This window comes from Hemibagrus wyckioides, linkage group LG22, assembly GCF_019097595.1.
Source record: "Hemibagrus wyckioides isolate EC202008001 linkage group LG22, SWU_Hwy_1.0, whole genome shotgun sequence".
Classification (NCBI taxonomy): domain Eukaryota; kingdom Metazoa; phylum Chordata; class Actinopteri; order Siluriformes; family Bagridae; genus Hemibagrus; species Hemibagrus wyckioides.
The window spans coordinates 3,325,741-3,345,740 of record NC_080731.1 but is presented as its reverse complement, the minus strand read 5'-3'; the positions used below and the strand labels follow the sequence as shown (position 1 = coordinate 3,345,740).

The window sequence follows — 20,000 nt, the reverse complement described above, 5'->3', positions numbered from 1 at the left end:
CTCTCTCTTACACACTCACAGACTCACTCTCTCTCTCTCACACACACTCACAGACTCTCTCTCTCTCACACACACTCACAGACTCTCTCTCTCTCTCTCTCTCACACAGACTCACTCTCTCACACACACACTCACAGACTCTCTCTCTCTCACACACTCACAGACTCTCTCTCTCTCACACACACACACTCACAGACTCTCTCTCTCTCACACACACACTCACAGACTCTCTCTCTCTCTCACACACACTCACAGACTCTCTCTCTCTCTCACACACACTCAGACTCTCTCTCTCACACACTCACAGACTCTCTCTCTCTCTCACACACACTCACAGACTCACTCTCTCACTCACACACACTCACAGACTCACTCTCTCTCACACACACTCACAGACTCACTCTCTCACACACACTCACAGACTCTCTCTCTCACACACTCACAGACTCTCTCTCTCTCTCACACACTCACAGACTCTCTCTCTCTCACACACTCACAGACTCTCTCTCACACACACACTCACAGACTCTCTCTCTCACACACACTCACAGACTCTCTCTCTCTCACACACTCACAGACTCTCTCTCTCACACACACTGACTCTCTCTCACACACACACACTCACAGACTCTCTCTCTCTCTCCCACACACTCACAGACTCTCTCTCTCTCTCTCTCTCTCTCTCTCTCTCTCTCACACACACACTCACAGACTCTCTCTCTCACACACACACACTCACAGACTCTGTCTTTCTCTCTCACACACTCACAGACTCTCTCTCTCTCTCACACACACTCACAGACTCTCTCTCTCACACACTCAGACTCTCTCTCTCACACACTCAGACTCTCTCTCTCACACACTCAGACTCTCTCTCTCTCACACACACTCACAGACTCTCTCTCTCACACACACACACTCACAGACTCTCTCTCTCACACACACACTCACAGACTCTCTCTCTCACACACACACTCACAGACTCTCTCTCACACACACAGACTCTCTCTCACACACACACACACTCTCTCTCACACACACACACACTCACAGACTCTCTCTCTCACACACACAGACTCTCTCTCTCACACACACACACACAGACTCTCTCTCTCACACACACACACACACTCTCTCTCTCACACACACTCACAGACTCTCTCTCTCACACTCACAGACTCTCTCTCTCACACACACACACACAGACTCTCTCTCTCACACACACACACACACTCTCTCTCTCTCTCACACACACACTCACAGACTCTCTCTCTCTCTCACACACACACACTCACAGACTCTCTCTCTCACACACACTCACAGACTCTCTCTCTCTCTCACACACACACACTCACAGACTCTCTCTCTCTCTCCCTCCCTCATTCTCCCTTTCCGGATTTGTTTGTATCTCTCTCTCTCTCTCTCTCTCTCTCTCTCTCCTTCTATCTAACAGTCTCTCCCTCTTTCACTCCTATACTCTTTGTATCTTTCTCTTTCTCCCGCTCTTTCTCTCTCTCTCTTTTCTTCGATCTCACAGTCTCTCCCTCTTTCACTCCTGCTCTCTGTTTGTATTTCTCTGTCTCTCTCTCTCTCTCTCTCTCTCTCTCTCTCTCTCTGGGTCAATCCATTCTCCGGTGTCTGAATGCTCTGTGTGAAGTTTAATAAAGCTCTGTTTTTTTGGCCCCCCATTGAACAGCGCCTTCATTCGGCTCGCTTTCACAACACACACACACACGTTATGAGAGGCTTCCCAGTGGCCATGGCAACGGGCTCAGCGGGCTCCAAAAGGCGTGATTTCATAGCCACCAAGGAGCCGGTCTGAGGAGGCTCCACCCACCGGTGGCACGACCTTTGAACTGGGAGAGAAGGAAAACTCAGAGAGATAATATCAGCAGGCTGAAGAGAGCGCTAACATGAAAGAGGAACCCCAGAGATCAGACCTCACACTCAGATCTCCCATCCATGCTTTACTGTGTGTAGTGTGTGTGTGTGTGTGTGTGTTAAGGAAAATGTTCATGTGCATAAGTTACTAGTCCAGATAAAGTTCTTACACAGGTTTATGTTTAGAGAGAGAGAGAGAGAGATACACGCGCACACACACGCGCACACACACGCACGCACACGCACGCACACACACACAGAACTACACACACACACAGAGACACACAAGCAGAGATGCGTACAGAGGGAGACACACGCACACAGTGAGACACACATACATACTCAGACACACACACACACACTCAGAGACACACACACAAAAACACGCACAGATTTCACTGTATAGCTGTAAAGTTCTCATGCCCCCCTCCCCAGACAGGAAGTTGAGGAACATCCTGCACACACTCCAGTCAGGCTGCTGGGGTTGAGGTCAGGACACACGGCTACATATGTGTCTCAGGTATGAACAACTTGCCAAAGAAAGCGGAAGCAGGGGCAGCCAGAGACAGGAAGTGAAGGAACAAACAAAATCTATGTACAAATCCCAACACACACACACACACACCTCATTAAAGCAGCTCTTTAAAAATGGCCACACAGTGTTTCCCTCTAATGAAGTGTTTTTGCGATCAGCCACGATGACAAAAGCCTGAATGTGTGTGTGTGTGTGTATGCGTGTTGAGTGTGAGAGAACCATTAGTGCAGCTACACACACCACAACCTGAGTGCTCTCTAAATTACAAATGACCAGCCTCGTTCTGTCAAACCGCTCGAGTCATAAATCAACCTGACTCAGAGTCACCGAGAGGGGGGGGGGACCTCATTTCAGTGTAATAAAATAATCCAGTGATAGAAAAATATCATCCAAATCTCTTCTTCTATAAAAACCCCGCCTTCAGATTCTAGGCCATGCCCCCTTTCCAAACCCACACTAAACTATGTGCTGAATAAGAAAGTGGTTCATCTTGAGCTGTTTTCAGCTCCGTGTCATCGTTTTCATCCGTGTTTATTACACGCAGCGGTGAGTCCCATATTGCCATAGCAACAGAAGGAAAGTAAACAGAGTTCTGGAAACTTTCGATACAGATATCGAAAAAAAAAAAAAAAAAGACGTTTAAACAAACACTCACCTTGCCGAGGACGGTCAGGCAGCTGGGGTCAAGCTCTGGCTGCTCCAGCTTGACCACGCCCACCCAGCCATACTCGTACAGATCCTCTTCATCGTTATTATTACACAGACCCAGAGGATGCATCTGGAACACACACACAGAGAGAGAGAGAGAGAGAGAGAGAGAGAGAGAGAGAGAGAGAGAGAGAGATTTAACACCATCTTATACCAAAACATATATAACACAAATATATTATTTCTCTCATTCCTTCCACAACAAGTTGCCAGTTTAATGTTATTAGAGAAAGAGAGAGAGAGAGAGAAAGAGAGAGACAGAGAGAGACAGAGAGAGAGAGAGAGAGACCGAGAGACAGAATGAGAGAGAGACAGAGAGAGACATACAGAGAGAGAGAGAGAGAAACTAAAAGCTAAAGTGCTTTCATTTGTCCTGATAGACCATCTCATCATGCAAGCGGAAAACGTTCAGATGATTGAGAAGTGTGTGTGTGTGTGTGTGTGTGTAGGGATTTTGCAGGTAGGGAAGATCTCCTCGCTCGTTTAGTTCTTCCTTTAATAAAAATCTTTGCATCAGCCACTTTCATGTAGGCCAGGGATTCAAATGGCAGCTCTTGCAGTTTGAATAAAACACGCCTTCGTATCACACTCGTTCCTCTCGGATGCCTGAGCGATCGTAAACGCGAGTAACTCCTCCGGCTACGATCAAAGCCGCGCCGCGCCACAGGTGTCGATAAAAACGACTTAACGTCAGAGGAAAGGAACTAGGCCAAAGATTGTTCGCTATTTACATAACTGCTGAAAGAGGTCATGTGCGGAACGGCGTGCTTTACGGCTTTGTGATTCTTATCAGCAGAATATCATATCAACATAAGAACGCTTTAACTCAGGAACTGGCTTTAAATCTGAGCACGAGGGAATCATTTCAGGCGCGGGAAAAGAAAGAAAAGTTGCTCAAATGGGTTCATGTTCTCCTGGGAAGTTCATATTTATGGGTTAGGAAGTCGTAATTATGACATCAGGTGTGTTTGAGTCTGAGATGAGACTGGGGGTTGTCTTAATGAATGACAAAAAAAATAATACAGCAAGGTTTTTACTCTGCTTCTAGAGTCAATGCTAGTTCATGTTCTCCTGTGAAGTTCGCATTTACGAGTTGGGGAGTCGCAAGTTTGACTTTTCGGTGGCGTTCCTGTTCATTCACCTCATATACATACTACGTATTTAAATACCCATCTTTCATCTTTCTGACACGACTTGACCGCATCATTATGAGCTTCATTTTTACCAAATGAACCATTTTACTAAAAGGTGTTTAAAATGTTTGAAATGTTTCATTAAGCAAAATGAACAAAGTCATTAAAACCACGCGAGCGCTGAATCATATGATACCGAGTCGAACACTGTATCGACACATCAATCCACACGGAAAATAAACCTAATTAATAATCTATTCATTAAATAACAAAGACTTTATACGTGTACAGAGACAAAAGCTCAGAGCAACAAGTTACTGATGAACCAACACCAAACAAACAAGTCAGTTCATTGTCAAAAGTTTTACAGAGTGAGAAAATGAATAAGAAAAATTGTGAAATGGTGAGAATGAAGAAAGCATTTCCACACACACACACACACACACACACACAGGTCGCAGTGAGTTTCCCCTGGAGGCCCCATGAGATGCTGAATGCCCCACTGCCTCCACCAGAATCCCCCTCTTTCTCTCGCTCTCCCTAATCCATCTCTTTCTCTCCTTTCTCCACTGCTGCTAGAGGTGTCCCTCATCCACCCCCACCCCCCCAATCCTCATTCCAAACCCTAAGGGGGGGGAGAAGCGGTGTTTCACATGTGGATCTTCTTACACGGCCGGAGCGGTGCATTCAGTCTCGTCCGTGTTCACCACCAAAAGAAAACCTCCAGCGCTCCACGACCCTGAGCGCTTCTCAATAGAGCTAGCCATGCACGTTTACTGAGCTTAGCATGGGATATGGACAACCGCCAAATGCCTGAGCATAACACCCTGCCATCCCACCTCTGACACACACACACACACTCACCATACACAAAGAAATACATGTGGAAAAAAATTAAATGGACCAAGAAAGTGACCTGATTTGAGTGTGGAATCAAAACCTCTCTCTGTCTCACTCTCATACACACACACTTGCTCGACTCAGTCACTAACACAAATCACAGGGCCTTTGATCATCCAACAACAGCTACTTCAGCCCCCTCACTACTATCGCCCCTGGTTACGTAGCCCCACACACACACACACACACACAATTCAATAGCTCCCCATGCTTTTTTGGTGTGTGGCATGGCATGCTGTGCTGGACGTCTTTGAAAAGGGCTCGTCAGGGTTTTTAGAGAGATTCAAAGCAGCCTGTGTGTGTGTGTGTGTGTGTGTCCGTTCCGCACAGATCAGAAACATCAGAAGAGCCAAATTAGACTTCAGCACACAGTCACAACTCTGTTCTACATCGCACTTTAAACCCAGAGCCGCTCGATACGATAATAACAAATCATTGTGATGCTATATCGTGATAAATATTGTCCCATGACGATATGATAAACTTTTTAGCTTATTTGTAAAGGTACTACAAACTGACTTGTTGCTATTAAGCAGCTGATATTTGGTTGTTGAATGCAAATTTGGTACTTAAAATAGTATTTATATATATAGAAAATGCTAAATTTTTTTCCAGATTAAAAATAAACTCCTTTTATTATTAAAAATGCAACACTGGTGTAGTGCTGGGAAACTGCTCACAAACCAAAAACCTACGATACTGTAGACACATCATAGAAAAACTCCTCAAATCACAGATTTAGATCTCGTATAAAACATGTATGAAACAATAAATCGCTAAAAATGTCGGTTTAGAAATCGTCAAATGGTATAGAATTTAAGGAAATTTCCCAATTGTTCCGTATGGACAGAACGCAAGGAGCCGAAACGCTGAAATACGGATTGAAAAAGTTGCGTGTGAACATATCCAGAGTCGAGAGATCATAGATGACAGATAGGAGAAGGTATAAATAAAATAAAACAAACTAAATAAAATACAACAAACAAAAAACAAAAGGGGGTCTGAATCTATTACTGGTAATAAAATGTCTTGATTTCAATTCAAATAAAGGACAACAAACAGACTTTAATCTGAAGACACGACTTCAATCAACTTTCTGTAAAAGACGTTAGCATGTTAGCATGCCACATTCCTCATGGAAGGAGAATATGAAACAAACCGAATACCGCAATGATTTATGGGATGATATGGATTTATGGGATCACCGCTACACGATGACCCAGGAAATAGTGCACTATAGGACATGGTTTGGTTCACGGCGCAATTGTATCCTAGAGTAACGTCCGACAATCAGGACCGAGCCTTTTGGCATTTGCAAAACTCTTACCGCGAGATCAAAGCACTTTTAGCCTGCGAGCATGAAAGCGTGGCTTGTGTGCACTTTAAAAGTTACAAAAAGTCTGGAGCGCGTCCAGCAGAGAAGCGCTTTTCACCGAGCCGAACGCTTTCCCCAAATACGCGGAGTAACCGCCGTCTCGTGAACCTGGTGGTGGTTTTGCACGCTTGTGTGGACTGTGTGAGATTTGTGCATAGTGGCTGGGTTCCAGTAACAGAGGGCACACAGCGAGCAGCCTCAGGAATGGCATTTAGGTCGAGGCTGGTATCAATTTCAGCCACAACAATCAGGCAGCACAGTTCGCCGCGGGCTCCAGGGCTGCTATTGAACACTTCACCATCCATTTCCCCCCACACCGAAACCACAGCCACAATAATCCACCCCAAATCTGGGAGAAATGTCTGAAGCGACTCGCAGGAAAAGTTTTAGTTTTTATTAGCTATGACGACAAAAATGGTTGTGGAAGTTTATGCATCAAATATTCGTCGTGTGGATAAGTGGACTAAAGACCAGCAATTTGCCTAGAATTACACAACTGTTATTTATTTTTTTAAAAAGTGACACGTCTTTACTTTTTATCCCTTTATAGTTGCTCTAAAGAATAAGACGAAACTGCAGCTTGTCATGTTATCGAGAAATCAGAAAGTGTAAACTCCTTTGTTACAACGCTCTGACACTGGAGACTCCTTACATAAACATCTCCTTAAATGTTAACAGATCTTATGTTTTTCTTTGCTGAAGACTTCGAGTCTGCGACAAGTCTGTGAACTAGCTGCTGATGTGAAAGCAATAACATAACGTATAGACCTCAGCACCTTCTGACCAATCAGAACGGCGAATTCTTCAGCACTGTGGTAGAACAGGAAGCCTTGTGTGTTATGATAGTATGAAATTCAGTACATGGCCAAGTCATTCATATGTGAGAACAGGATATTTGATATAAATTACTTTGTTCAAATAACAAGACCTTGCCAGAAATAAGTGTCGATCCTCGAGATCTGTAAAACCACAAACGTTCCCAGACCTGAAGCAAGCCATCTGAAACATCTTCATTTTATTAAACACTCAGCAAAGCTCAACAGTCACTGAACAAACTACATGCCTTAATCACAGTCATGCTGAATTTCACAACACTTGTAAAATGTTAGGCTTAGTACGGTAATAAATGAGCCGTGCGTGTTCAGGTCTGGGAAGAAGTATTAAAAAAAAAAACTGTTTCACGAGAATACATGACTACATCATTCACACCCACAAGGCAGCGAGTGTGTCCAAGCCATGTAATAAAACTTCTCTCCCTAGATTTCTTCCTCATCCTGCCGACTACACCGAACACACCCTCCCTCCACATACACACACACCCACCAGTACCCTCTCTGTCTCCCCCAATTCCAACCCAATGCCCATCACCCTGCTGCCCCCGCCTTCTTGTCCACAAGGGAACGAGGAGGATTTCCTGGAATAACAAACTGTCCTGCCAGGAGAGGTGGGGGAATATTTGATCAAAGACAGCAGCAAGCCCCATGGGACTTCGGCCACTTAGAGCAGCCAGGGCCTCAGCCTGCACTTTCAGGACAGCTTTTAAACATGGCCGAGAGCTTTTCAAATAAGCCCAAGGGCTCCGCGCTCCGCTGAACTTAGCTCAACACCGTGCCGCTATGCTATCAGACAGCAGCTGCACAAGGGCTTTTCAGGGTCTTTGGCCTCCCACTGAAATCACCCCCCTCCATCTCTTCTCCCTTGAGCAACCATTCCCTTTTTATCTAGCCTTCTTCACCATACGCTAAAGAGCAGGGACAACTTTTTAGATAAATGCAAGTTGAATGCTAAAGCTGTATCATGTTGACTATGTTTGGATATCAGCAACAGGTTTCCCTGATGAACTTTTGAAATAGTCAAAGGTTTTGCTTTTAATCAGTTAAAGAATATGAGGAGATATGAAATGGGTCACTGCTCAAGTTGATGTCCCAATTAGATAATCTGCAACTAGCTAGCTATCAACCGTGGAAGGTGAAGGCAAGCTTTCTCTGAGACCCGAGAAGGGAACCATAGCTGACGTTTTTGGTGGATGTTTTGATTTATGGCATTTGGCAGAAGCAACATATTCAGAGCGATTTACATTATATCTCATTTTATACAAGCAGTAGTTGAGGGTCAGGGCCCCTGCAGTGGCAGCTTCATGACCTAGGATTCAAAGTCACAACCTTCTGATCAGTAGTCCAAGGCCTTAACTACTGAGCTACCACATCCCACTGTCAGTTACTTTAATCCTACTGAGAAGTGCAAACAATGGCCATGCTAAAGAGCCTAACTTGCCAGTGCTGGGATTCAAGCTGGGCCTTTACAACCGAAGAAACACTGCCATAACCACTGCTCTAATGCTCGGAGAAGAGCATCATCTACCCTCTTCCGCATATGATCTGCTGGTATCACTCTGATTGACAAGGTACTGTGTAACACCATGCTTCCCAACCAGAAAGCATTGGCTATTGTGCTTTCTTTAGACCATGGATGGGTGTGGCATGATCAGGATTCAAAATGTTTTCTCTTACAACACTTGGGAAGCCATTTTTTTACCTTTTCAGTGCAATCTGTGATCTCTACAACACGATTCTAACAGAAAATGAACCTCAACACAATGCAGTAGGTGATCCTGAAAAGTTTCCTACTTTGGGGTTGTACAGGTCCTACTTAAAACATCCTGCATTTTAAGACGGATGCCCTTCTGCAGGGTTTGATTGTACAGCAGTACATATACTAACTGATAAGCGCTCGATCATCAGCTGTGCCTTCTGGAAAGGGCCCTGTGTATTATCTTGCTTTTAAAAACGTGTGAGTAATGTCTTCTCTTTGACCCTCGCCCCCTTTTTCAGCTGCTGCATACTTCCAGGACTACCTCACTTGCAAGAACTGAGGGCATCGCTCACAATAACATATCCTCAGATCACAGGGAGGGCAAGGACTCGATCTGTTCCACTGCCAGTTTCCTTTTGGTGAGTGTTGTTTGAACTCTGTCCCACTATCCAAACACGAGATACCCACAGAGACTCCAGAGCTAGTCTGGTTTGTCTATCAGAATAGTGCAACTAACCCCAGATGGGACAGCTGCCACTTGCCACATCTCTGTGTGCCAGGTCTATTTATCTTTCACACTTCCTTTATGTCTTTCCGTTTTTTCCGCTCGTCTCGATTCGGTTTGCAGTTTCTGCGCCAGCTGACATGGCATTAATGTGAAATTCTGGGTGGATCCTGGGTTTGTCCGGCCTGTGTGTGTGTGTGTGTGTGTATGTGTATATGCACATGCACACATATACATATATATGCACACACCTAAGTGACAGAACACACAAACAAACACTACGAGGGCTTGGCCTATTAAAAGACTGAGGAGGAGATGGAATGAGAGAGAGAGAGAGAGAGAGAGCGCAAGCAAGAAAGGGGGGGGGGGGAGGAGACAGAAGGGAGGAGCTTTTCTCCCCACGATTGCCTATGTCTTCTAGTTTCCCAAGCACTGAAAATAACTTCAAAGGGGATGGCTGCCTTGAAGAGAGAGGAGAGAGAGGAGATAGAGTTTCAGAGTGGCAGCTGGAGAAGCCTTGCAGGTGGGGCCTGCTCTTACAGTGTAATATTATCTCAGAAAAAAGGAGCCTAGTCCCTTTTTCAATGCAGGAGACTTCCTCTCCTTTGTCCCGCTGACAAAAAAACGATGGAACCACAGTTGCAAAAGTTGTACCCTGGCCAAAAAAAACGGCCTAACAACCCGCAATTTGCTTGAAAGGCAGATGAATTCAAGACCCACACAAGCGGTGACATCATAACCCATTAAGCGGCAACGTGAGAGCGGCGGCTGTGCAAAAAGGCTAAAAAGACCACAGCCTGATCCGTGTGAAGCGTGAAGTATTTCAAGGACAGATTCAAACCCTCCCCCTTGCAACACTGCAGCAATCCGAGTGAGGAAATACTTCAGGATGGTTGGCATACAAATAGGACTATAACCACTCCCCGCTTTACGGAGTCGCCTATTAGCATCTCCCTCAAAAGCCACGGCCACATGCCGTCCCTATAGATACCGCGCAAACAAACAAGTGGTGCGATTTGTGTATTAGAAGACAACGCTCCGAGCGGACACTTAATATCATGTAAATATTCAAACATGCAGCCGTGAGCCTGTGGGGTAACAGCTTCAGGCATGCAAGAAGCCTGGCACTGGGGACTCTATTAACACGCCATGGAGTAGAGATTTAAACCATCAATGGCGCAAAGGAGATCTGCTTCCCAAAAGCCCAGTACGGTGTCAGTTTCAACTTTCTCAGTCACTTCAAAGGCTGAAACATGACTACTGTACAAAACAGATAATGAGAATAAAGAATGAAAGATGTGCCATTACTTCACCTGATTGAGATTTTGGCTCTTGAAATTTCCATTAAGCAGAATAAACTCAGGCTTAATTTCCACTGAAGATGAATGACCAGTGATGTACATCTCAATATGTATGAAAATATTTGAGATGTTGGTGGGGGTGGGTGATATGACAAAAATATTATAATGTAATTATGTATCACAATATTTCATGTAGAAAAAAATATCTACAAAAAAACATTTTCTACATACCTAAGATATATATTTTTGATATTTATAATAATAGTTTTTATTAATTCAAGGAATTCTGAATTATTTTAATTCATAATTCATAGATCACTAGATGTTACCTCATGACTATCCACAAGCATTTTTGAGCTCACGTGTAATTATCTATGATGAAACTACAGTTTTGTAATTGACCTCCAGCTGCACTATTAAGATCTACCAAAGGGATATGCTCCAAGCCCTTGACGTGCACTTTAGCATGGCACGCTTCACTCACTGACTGCAAAATAAAACCTGGACACGGTCGTAAATACGACATGATTTATGCCAGAGGAAGGTACATGAACAGGTCAGGATATCTTCATAGGACCATTCCTGAAGTTCAGGAGGTGGCCAAATCTGAACCGAGTAGGACTGGAGTCATCGACACCTAGTCTCAGCGACGCCTTTGAAGTTCTTCTCCGGCTTTGAAGGTTGCGGCAGAGGCAAATGCCTGCGTCAAGCTCTTGGAAAACCCCCAGAGATGTGGAATGCAGAGCAAGCCACTGCCCAGCCTGCTGGAATGCGATTAAATCATTGAAACACACCAGAGCTCCAGTGACTTCAGATGGCAAATAAAAAACGCCACCAATGCTCGAGTATGATATTAGGGGAGGAAAAACAAAGGGACATAAAGGGCTCAAGATATAAAATGAGAAGTGTAGAGTAAAAAGTAAAATTATAGAAATAAAAGATGAAGTTTGATATGCTGAAATGTGGAATGACTTTGTTGTGAAGGCAGGTCTTAGCAACTAACAAAGGAAAGGTTCAACAAAAACGGCTAATGCTATTACTAAAGCTACTAGCTTTCATTTAGCTCTAGGCATAGTGCTACAATGGTATGAGTTAAAGCTGAGCTTAATTTAAATCTCCGTAAATGTTCCTTTCTGTATAGAGTAAAATGAAAAGTGTTATTAACTGCAATAAATACTAGCACCCTCAAATAAACAATGAGTCACCTGAAATGAAAACCCATAACCTGCATACCCCAAGCCTCGACCTTCCCAAGCATATACAGCTGACCTGCATCATCTACAACTCTGCCCTTTTATGTATGCCTTACGTCTTCCTGGCAGGCTTCTACAAAGGGTGAGTAAAGCCTGGAGATGACTGGGATGATCCTGCAGGCCCTCCAAGTATGACGGGGAGACCTACATTTCGAAAGGTCAACACCATTCCGTCCATTCCCTCCACTCTTCTCTTCTCCATCACCTCAACCAGACAGAATGACCTTCTGCTGAATGAGGTACTGCGCAAACATTAAATTCCATGTGGCAGACAAGCAATCACGGGCCTGACAAACAAGCAATGAAGTAAAGGCTAGGATGAGATCAGCATCTATGCTGATAAGAGGCAAGCTGTTCATCGACCAAGTGTACTAAAGGTTGTGAGGAAAGGTCACCATTGGCAAGTGAAGCTGTAAACTGCCAAATTCGTTTTTATTCTGTTTTAATGTCTTCTAGCTGACAATTGTTGTTTTCAGAAAAGCTTTGGATTTCCACCAGATTTCTGTCTTGAGTCTTGGTAAAAGTTCTGCCTACCATTTTGGGTCTCAGAAACTATACCACCAGTTAAAAGGCTACTTAAATTTAACAACATTAACGCAGAGGCCCTTATCCAGAGAGACTTATATTGACCTCATTTTCCGAGCAGTTATGGGTTAAGATGCATGCTCAAGGGCCCAGCAGTGGTGGGATTCGATCTCAAAAATCCAGTGCCTTGTGCATTGAGCTATCACCACTTCCAAGGTGTGGCTACTCATGTGATGTAAACATGAATGCAATTTTCTTAGTCTCTGAGACACAAGCATGTTTGATCACCTCTGCAATTTCACCTGTCTTGTGAACCCCTATGTACCTAGCTGTGAGTACAGTGACGACAAACAGTCAATGAGAGTCCAAGACAAATTTTAATTCATTTGTTATCACACTCAGCAGACCTCCGAATCCAGTTCATCGTCCACCTATTGGTGCTGGACGATGAAGACAAAAAGTAAACACAACAACCTAGCCTCTATTAGAAGTCATTTGGCTTGTCATATCCAAGCGTTTGCTAGGAACTGCACATGTAGTATAAAATTCCCCTATACCTCCAGTTCTCTTAGCAGAATAGGCAATACTCACTGACCACATGAACTCAACCAACACATCCTTGTTTCCATACAAAGTAGTGACAAGGTCACAAGATAAACTGTATCTGGGTTTAGGATAATTTTCATGAGAAAATGTAGCTCAAGTTGTTGTTGATCAGAAGATCAGGGTTCAAGCCCCAGCACTGCCAAGCTGCCACTGTTGGGCCCATGAGCAAGGTCCTTAACCCTCTCTGTTCCAGGGGCACTGTACCATGGCTGACCCTGTGCTCTCTCTGGGCATTACATGGACGAATCTGTGTAGCTGTTATTTCCATTTCTCTTTCTAGTCATTGTTTAACAGATTATTCACGTCAGTTGGTGAAATAAAACCATGTCAGGGCAGTTGTGTGACTCTGCTGTCATTCTTGCTGTTTTTCAAACACCTGAAGACTGTAAATCTCCAAAGAAGATTCTTTCAGTCTTAAATTTCACCTTTTTTTGGAATGAGCAGAATCAGAGGTCCCAAGAGAAACACTTGTCAAAATATCCACCCTTCCCCTGACAAGCTCACACATACACAACTCTACCAAACCCCTCCACCTCCTCCTCCCCGAGAGTATAACAGTTGGCTCAGCTGTGAAAAGCTTAGCTGAAACAGAGCAGGTCGAGGTCATGCAGCCATTTATCCACCAGGGGATCTCAACGACTCTGGTCTCTATGCCAAGACTACCAACCAATCAAACAAATCACGAGTACATCATCAGACGCCAGACATGAGCGGAGGGTGGTGAACCTTTCGACCAATCACAGTGGGAACCTCTTAAATGTTAGCTTCTTCCTCAGAAGTCACACAGTCTCAGGTTACAGAGATAAACCTGGGTTGAATGATAGGGTTTAAGAATCTGCGGTCATGGAGGAGGAAAAAAAAAAAAAAAAATCAGGCAGTCAAAAGCTAAGAAGGAATACAGCAGCACCACCACCACCACCCCCCCCCCTTCCAAAGGTGGATTTACAGAATGGCACAAACCAGAGCACACTTGAATCCCTGCTATTACCTCTGCGTTGAGACATCCTTCCTGTTACTTGGATCTGGTTTCATCTACCTCACTGATGCTTTTGTAAGACACCAACTTTATAAGGGTAAGAAAGTCTTAACCTGTGCTAAGCCAAAGGTCAAGAAATGGCATCCTGAAAGTTTAGGGGCAAGACAGGGATTGGATTGGACTTCAGGTCAATTTTCTATATGAAAGTATTTACAAATAAAAAATCCAGCGCACAACACCAGAGATCCGGCAACCCCTGATAGTGGATCTGGGTATTCTAAAAAAGACGTTGCTACTGGACAGATTTTGAAGAATTGCACCAAATTTGAACCTGAGGAAGCCCCCACCACTGCCTGCCTTAGGCTCTTGATTCTTTTTCCTCTTGTTTTGAATACTACAGCTATCACCTTTCACAAGGAACTGAAGAAAACCTTGCTCCAGGAATTACACGACTCAATGGGCTGATCATATTCTAGAGGAAATGGGAATGTGAATAAACAAAGCGAGGCTATTTCCTGGAGCAGGGCAAGGAAAGGCAGGGAGCTGGTCGGAGCGGTCCAGGTCTCCGGTTATATTCCTTGAGGGAGGACCTTGGCTGCCATGCACAGGAGAGCCGGAAGCTATTTGGAAGAACTTCAAAAATGGGAATCGCTGTATTCGTGCCATGGCTGGAAGGGGAAGAGAGCAAATTCGGGATGCGTGGATTGTCTTGCATGAGAAAGCACAGTATTCCAAACAAAGTATTCATCAAACAAATTGCACCAGCACTACAAGACGACACCAAAAGCAGATCCAGTGTGTATTAGGTTTACACTCAAATCCAAATCAAGAATATACAGGAGTTGTGAATCTAGCTCAGCGCTCAAAAGGGCCAATGATTTAACCACATGGAAAACCATACCTCTTCTGATCCAAAGAAGCATCAACATCCCAGCAAAGATTAGTATTTTTCAATGACAAGTGATGTATTCCAATATGCCCTTGAGGTGTTTGAGATTCAGTCATTTTGGTAATGATATAATCACCTGCTGCCTTTGGCAGTAGTCAGTCAAATGATCTGACAACATCCATTTCATGTATTCAATTTTCTTTTATAAATAAGGCACATTAGCGTGGTCCAATGCAGTCCAAATCCATTGCTCAAAGCAGAAATGTAATTAGGGTTAGAGGATATGAGGACATCATAATAAATGATGTCACAATATGTTTTGGTGTGATGCGCTATAAATGGTTTTTAAATGTTTGCAATAGATTTATTAGAAAATTCATTATAGATGACACTTTTTGCATTTAAAAAAACACTGTTAAAAATACTTTTTGGTTTTTCAGGGTCAAACGTTTTATTAGTTCCAATGTTTAGCAAATGAAATCCACTTATTTTAAACATCCTATAATAAAATCATCCCTTTCCAAGCCTTCGTGCACGGAGGCTTTTTCTATTTACCACAACTGTCAAGTCCTCTCTAGACGAGCATCAGATCTGACAAGTCGGTAATACCAATTTTCCTTCACACAAAAGAGAAAAGTGAAGGAGGGGCCACTTTGGAAAAAGATTAACTCTTAGGGGGCCAAGCACCGTTTGCATAGAGTTCTGTCGCCCCCTCCTCCACCGAGGTCTCGTTCTAGAGCTAAGCATGTCTTTGATACTTGACTAGAAGCGATCTGGAGGAGTTGCAGGTTTCTTTTGTAGTTGCTGCAGCATTGGGAAAAGGGGAGGATCATGTGTGTGGGTGCCAAGGCTGGGGATTTTGTGTCGCTTTTCTATTTCTAAAGCCCCTCCCCTTGCTGACACACCCCTCTCATGCCATCTTCCTCGCACCCCCAACAACTCCAAAGAAAAAACTAAACCAGAAATGTTCAAAATTTTGAAAGTGCTTATAGAAGAGTAATAAGGACAGAAGACAATGATGAAGATCCTTAATGAAAGATATCCATTTTTGATAAAGAGATGATAGAGGATGCATGTCAGGAGGAGAAAAAAAAAAGAAGTGCGAGGGAGTGAAGGAGACAAAAGGAGGAAAAGAGGGAGAACTCCCCTGGGAGCTTTTCTTAAAGACATTACATCAGCTTTCTTTTGCTTCATGGATCCAAATAGCTGCACTTTTGATAAACCAGAAGGTGACGTAAACTGGATTCCAGTTTGGCTTTGATGGTTTACTTAATGCTTTTCTTAAGGATGTTCTCTCCATGCTGATTTTGAATATTTGATGAATAAAAACTTCCAAGATAACCAGAATAAGAACAGACAATAAACCCAATTGTCACCCAGTTTGGCTGTTGGCAAATTACCCAGCCATTACCCAAGACTCCCATCCTGGAGGGTGAAGACCTAGACGTACATGCTTCTTCTGCTGCATCATTTCAAACTGCTGCTTAAACCATGTCAGAGTCCAGCTGAAAAGGCTTGGAGGAGCTCACAGTCATGCCACATGGGAGCCTTTACTCATAAAATCTCTTAACTTATCTGCCCAAGATCATAAATTCTCTTCTTTGGCTGCAGGACAGGGACAAAATACCACACTGTCAGTGCAGAATGCCTTGTGAAGTATCAAAACTCCCAATAAAGAAGCCTCGGCATTTATGGCGAAATGATTTGCGATGGTTGGAAGGCATCCAAACACAGAAAAAAACGATCTATAATGTTTGAGAATGAAAGCACAGTACGATAATTCATCTCAGGACTTGTGTATCGCAGCGTCATACAAAACATCGGGCCAATAATACTGCCATAACCTTTTGCAAACGATTCATGGGTGATTTTGTAGAATTTGTGCATTTTTCAGCAATGTGTAGGTCGTTTGTGTTTTTAGAAAATTTGGAGGCAGCACTTGCTTGTGTTCTTGTAAAAACAAATGCACAGATAAATAAATAAAAATGTCTCAAAGTCAGTCAGTACATCAGTAAGTAAATAACTCGGTCAGTAAGTCAGTATTTAAGTCATTAACTCTGTAAACCAGAAAGTCTGTAAGTTCCATAGGTCAGTGAACCAGGAAGTAAGCTAAACCATAAGTTAGTCAGTAACTCGGTGGGTCTGTAGGTCTAATAGGTCTGTAAGCAAATAATGTAATAAGTCAGTAAATAAGTCAGAAAGTCAGCGAGTTAGAAAGTCAATAAATAACTGAGTGTATCAGTCAGTATTTATACCATTACGTCTGTAAATTAGTCCATAGGTCAACTGAGTCAGTAAGGAAACCAATCAGTCTACAAATCAGTGAGTCAGTCGGTGAGTGACTAAACCAAGCAGTCCAGAAGTTAGTCAGTAAATTATTTAAAAGTCTGTAATCAATAAATTAGTCCCATCATTTAGTCAGTAAATCATTACTCAAGTCAGTAAGTCACTTAACCAAGTCAGTGAGTCAGTCAATATTTAATCATTATGTCCATAACCAGTCTGTAAGTCAGTGAGTGAGTGAACCAAGCAGTCCATAAGACAATCAGTAAGTCATTAAAATCTGTAAACAAGTCATTAAATAATTATGCAAACTCAGTGACTCAGTAAGTCAGTAACTCAGTCAATAATTGAATAAGATGTTTGTAAGTCCATTATTCAATCAATGAGTGAGTAATTAAAGACAATGAGATGACTCTGTAAATTAATAGGTCTATGAGTCAGTAAGTCCATAAGCAAATCAGTGAGTCAGTAAGTTCATAAGTAACCGTCAGTGAATAGCTAAACAAGTCAGTCAGTTACTAAGCTTTAACAAGAGCTCCACTAAAATGCCAATATTTGACTGATTGATTAACGTTTGGAAAAATGACACAATCTGAAACCTGAATATTGGCACACAGATGATGGATGGAGAGAACAAAGAGCCGTACAATCCGTAGGCTAATGCTCAAGCATCTTCTTTAATGACCTAAACCTTTAAAAATGTTCGAACCCGCTACAAGCAGACGCATGCAGTCAGAATATTCAGGATAAAAATAGATGTTTCTAGTCAGGTTTTATTACTAAAGAAAGTTTCAAATACCCGGAAACAAGTTCAGGGGATCTGCGTAACACGGAAACCTGACGTTCATGCTGAGACACGTGCTGGACTTTAAACAGGAAAACCACAAGATCATCATCATCATCACCACCACCACCACCAGTGGGACTGAAGCAGAGAGACAGGACCACCATCAGTCTCTGCTCTCAGGCAACATGAGCTCATTTATCACACGTTTCCTCTCCGGAGTCAGAGGAAGGCGTTCAACATCAAATGAAACTTTTAAATCTGTGCAGAAACGATGTGGTCACGTGACTCACAGTCTGAACAGTGCCAAAGAAACCGCTTCGAACTTCTCTTAAACCGAGACGGAAAACAAAAAGAGACAAGTGGAGCGCAAGAATAAAGTAGGAAATAGAAATAGGATAAAAGTCAACTTTATTTATTTATTTATTAAATTATTTCATCTTGATTGTTAAAATGTTCAAATATATCACTTTCTATTGCACAAGTATTTGGTCTATTTGTTTTTTTGTGTTTGGTCTTTATTAATAATCACTGTGTCCATTTATTTGAATTTTTTTGAGAGTTTTTTGTCTTAATAAATATAGACAAAGGTATATTAATAAAGACAAAAAAATACCGCCTTTTACTCAACAGTTTTGTCTCTTTGACTTTAATAGCTTTGTGTCCATTTTGTTTTATTTTTTTAATAAATTTTTTGTCTATTTTTCTTTACATAACTATATTGTCTTTATTAACACAACTGTCTCAGGTTTCCTTTTCCTCTTACTCTCCTACTCCATCTTGGAAAAAAAAATACATAGGTTTTATTATTTAGAAAAAATGCTCAAGTATTAAAAAGGGGAAAAAAATGGATACAGTTTTATTAATAAAGACAAAATTAATGATTTAAAATAAAGAAAAATACACCAAATAATCTAGTAATAAAAATGTACATAGTATTTTTATTACTCTAAAATATTTTGTTCTTATTTATAAAACTTGTCTTTGTATTGGTTGCATAACTGTCCATTTTATTGATTTTATTGTGTCAATTTTATTCAATTACGTATTTTGTCTTTTTTTTCTTTTTCTATGCATTTTGCAACAGTTTCACAGTTGTTTTTAAAAAAGAAGAAAAAAGCCATTATTAAATAAAAAAAAAAACAAAGAAAAATTATTATTAAGTTTTATTATTATGACCAAAAAACAAAAAAAAAAAACAAACAAAAAAAAAAAACCAGAGTTAAGAAGAAAGTAAAATGGACGGCCATATAAAAACAAAACACTCAAGATGATAATATTTTTTTTATTATGTAATTTGTTTTTATTTATATACCTGTGTGATTTTCTGTCGTTTAAATTTCTCTTGAGCATTTTGCACCTTGCAAATGTTGCATCACACAGTCATGCTAATAAAGCTGTACTGAAATGAACAGAGAGAGAGAGAGAGAGAGAGAGAGAGAGAGAGAGAGAGAGAGCTCCAGGGTATATAGTGAACATACTGCACTGTTGCTAGGAGAAGTGAAGCCACTCTACCAAATATTTTCCAGACTGAGAGGATAAACTCATCGGGGAAACACTGAACTCACACGGAGCATAATAAGCGACAAAGAGAAGAAAAGACTAAAAGAGTGCGGATGTGAAAACGGGCGGGACACGGTTGATTATAAGGGAGGCCGAAATTTTCACGCGGCCATCGTGGTATAAACCATGCAAAAGTTTGCACCCCCTGAGGATAACATAAAACATAAAAAAAAAAAACATACGTAAGCAACCAAAATGATCAGAAACACATACGGTCAAAACGGGTACAAATAATCACATCAACTTCCTGC

The 20,000-nt window shown here is 42.2% G+C and overlaps 1 protein-coding gene across 1 annotated transcript in view; it reads right to left on the bottom strand.

The window, feature by feature from the left end:
- The window catches only part of znrf3 (zinc and ring finger 3), a 73,964-nt gene that overhangs the window by 24,452 nt on the left and 29,512 nt on the right, over nucleotides 1–20,000 (bottom strand). The window contains exon 2 of the mRNA XM_058374872.1: nucleotides 3,072–3,194. Within this exon, the coding sequence (XP_058230855.1) occupies nucleotides 3,072–3,194 (123 nt within the window). The remainder of the gene's footprint in view (nucleotides 1–3,071; nucleotides 3,195–20,000) is intronic.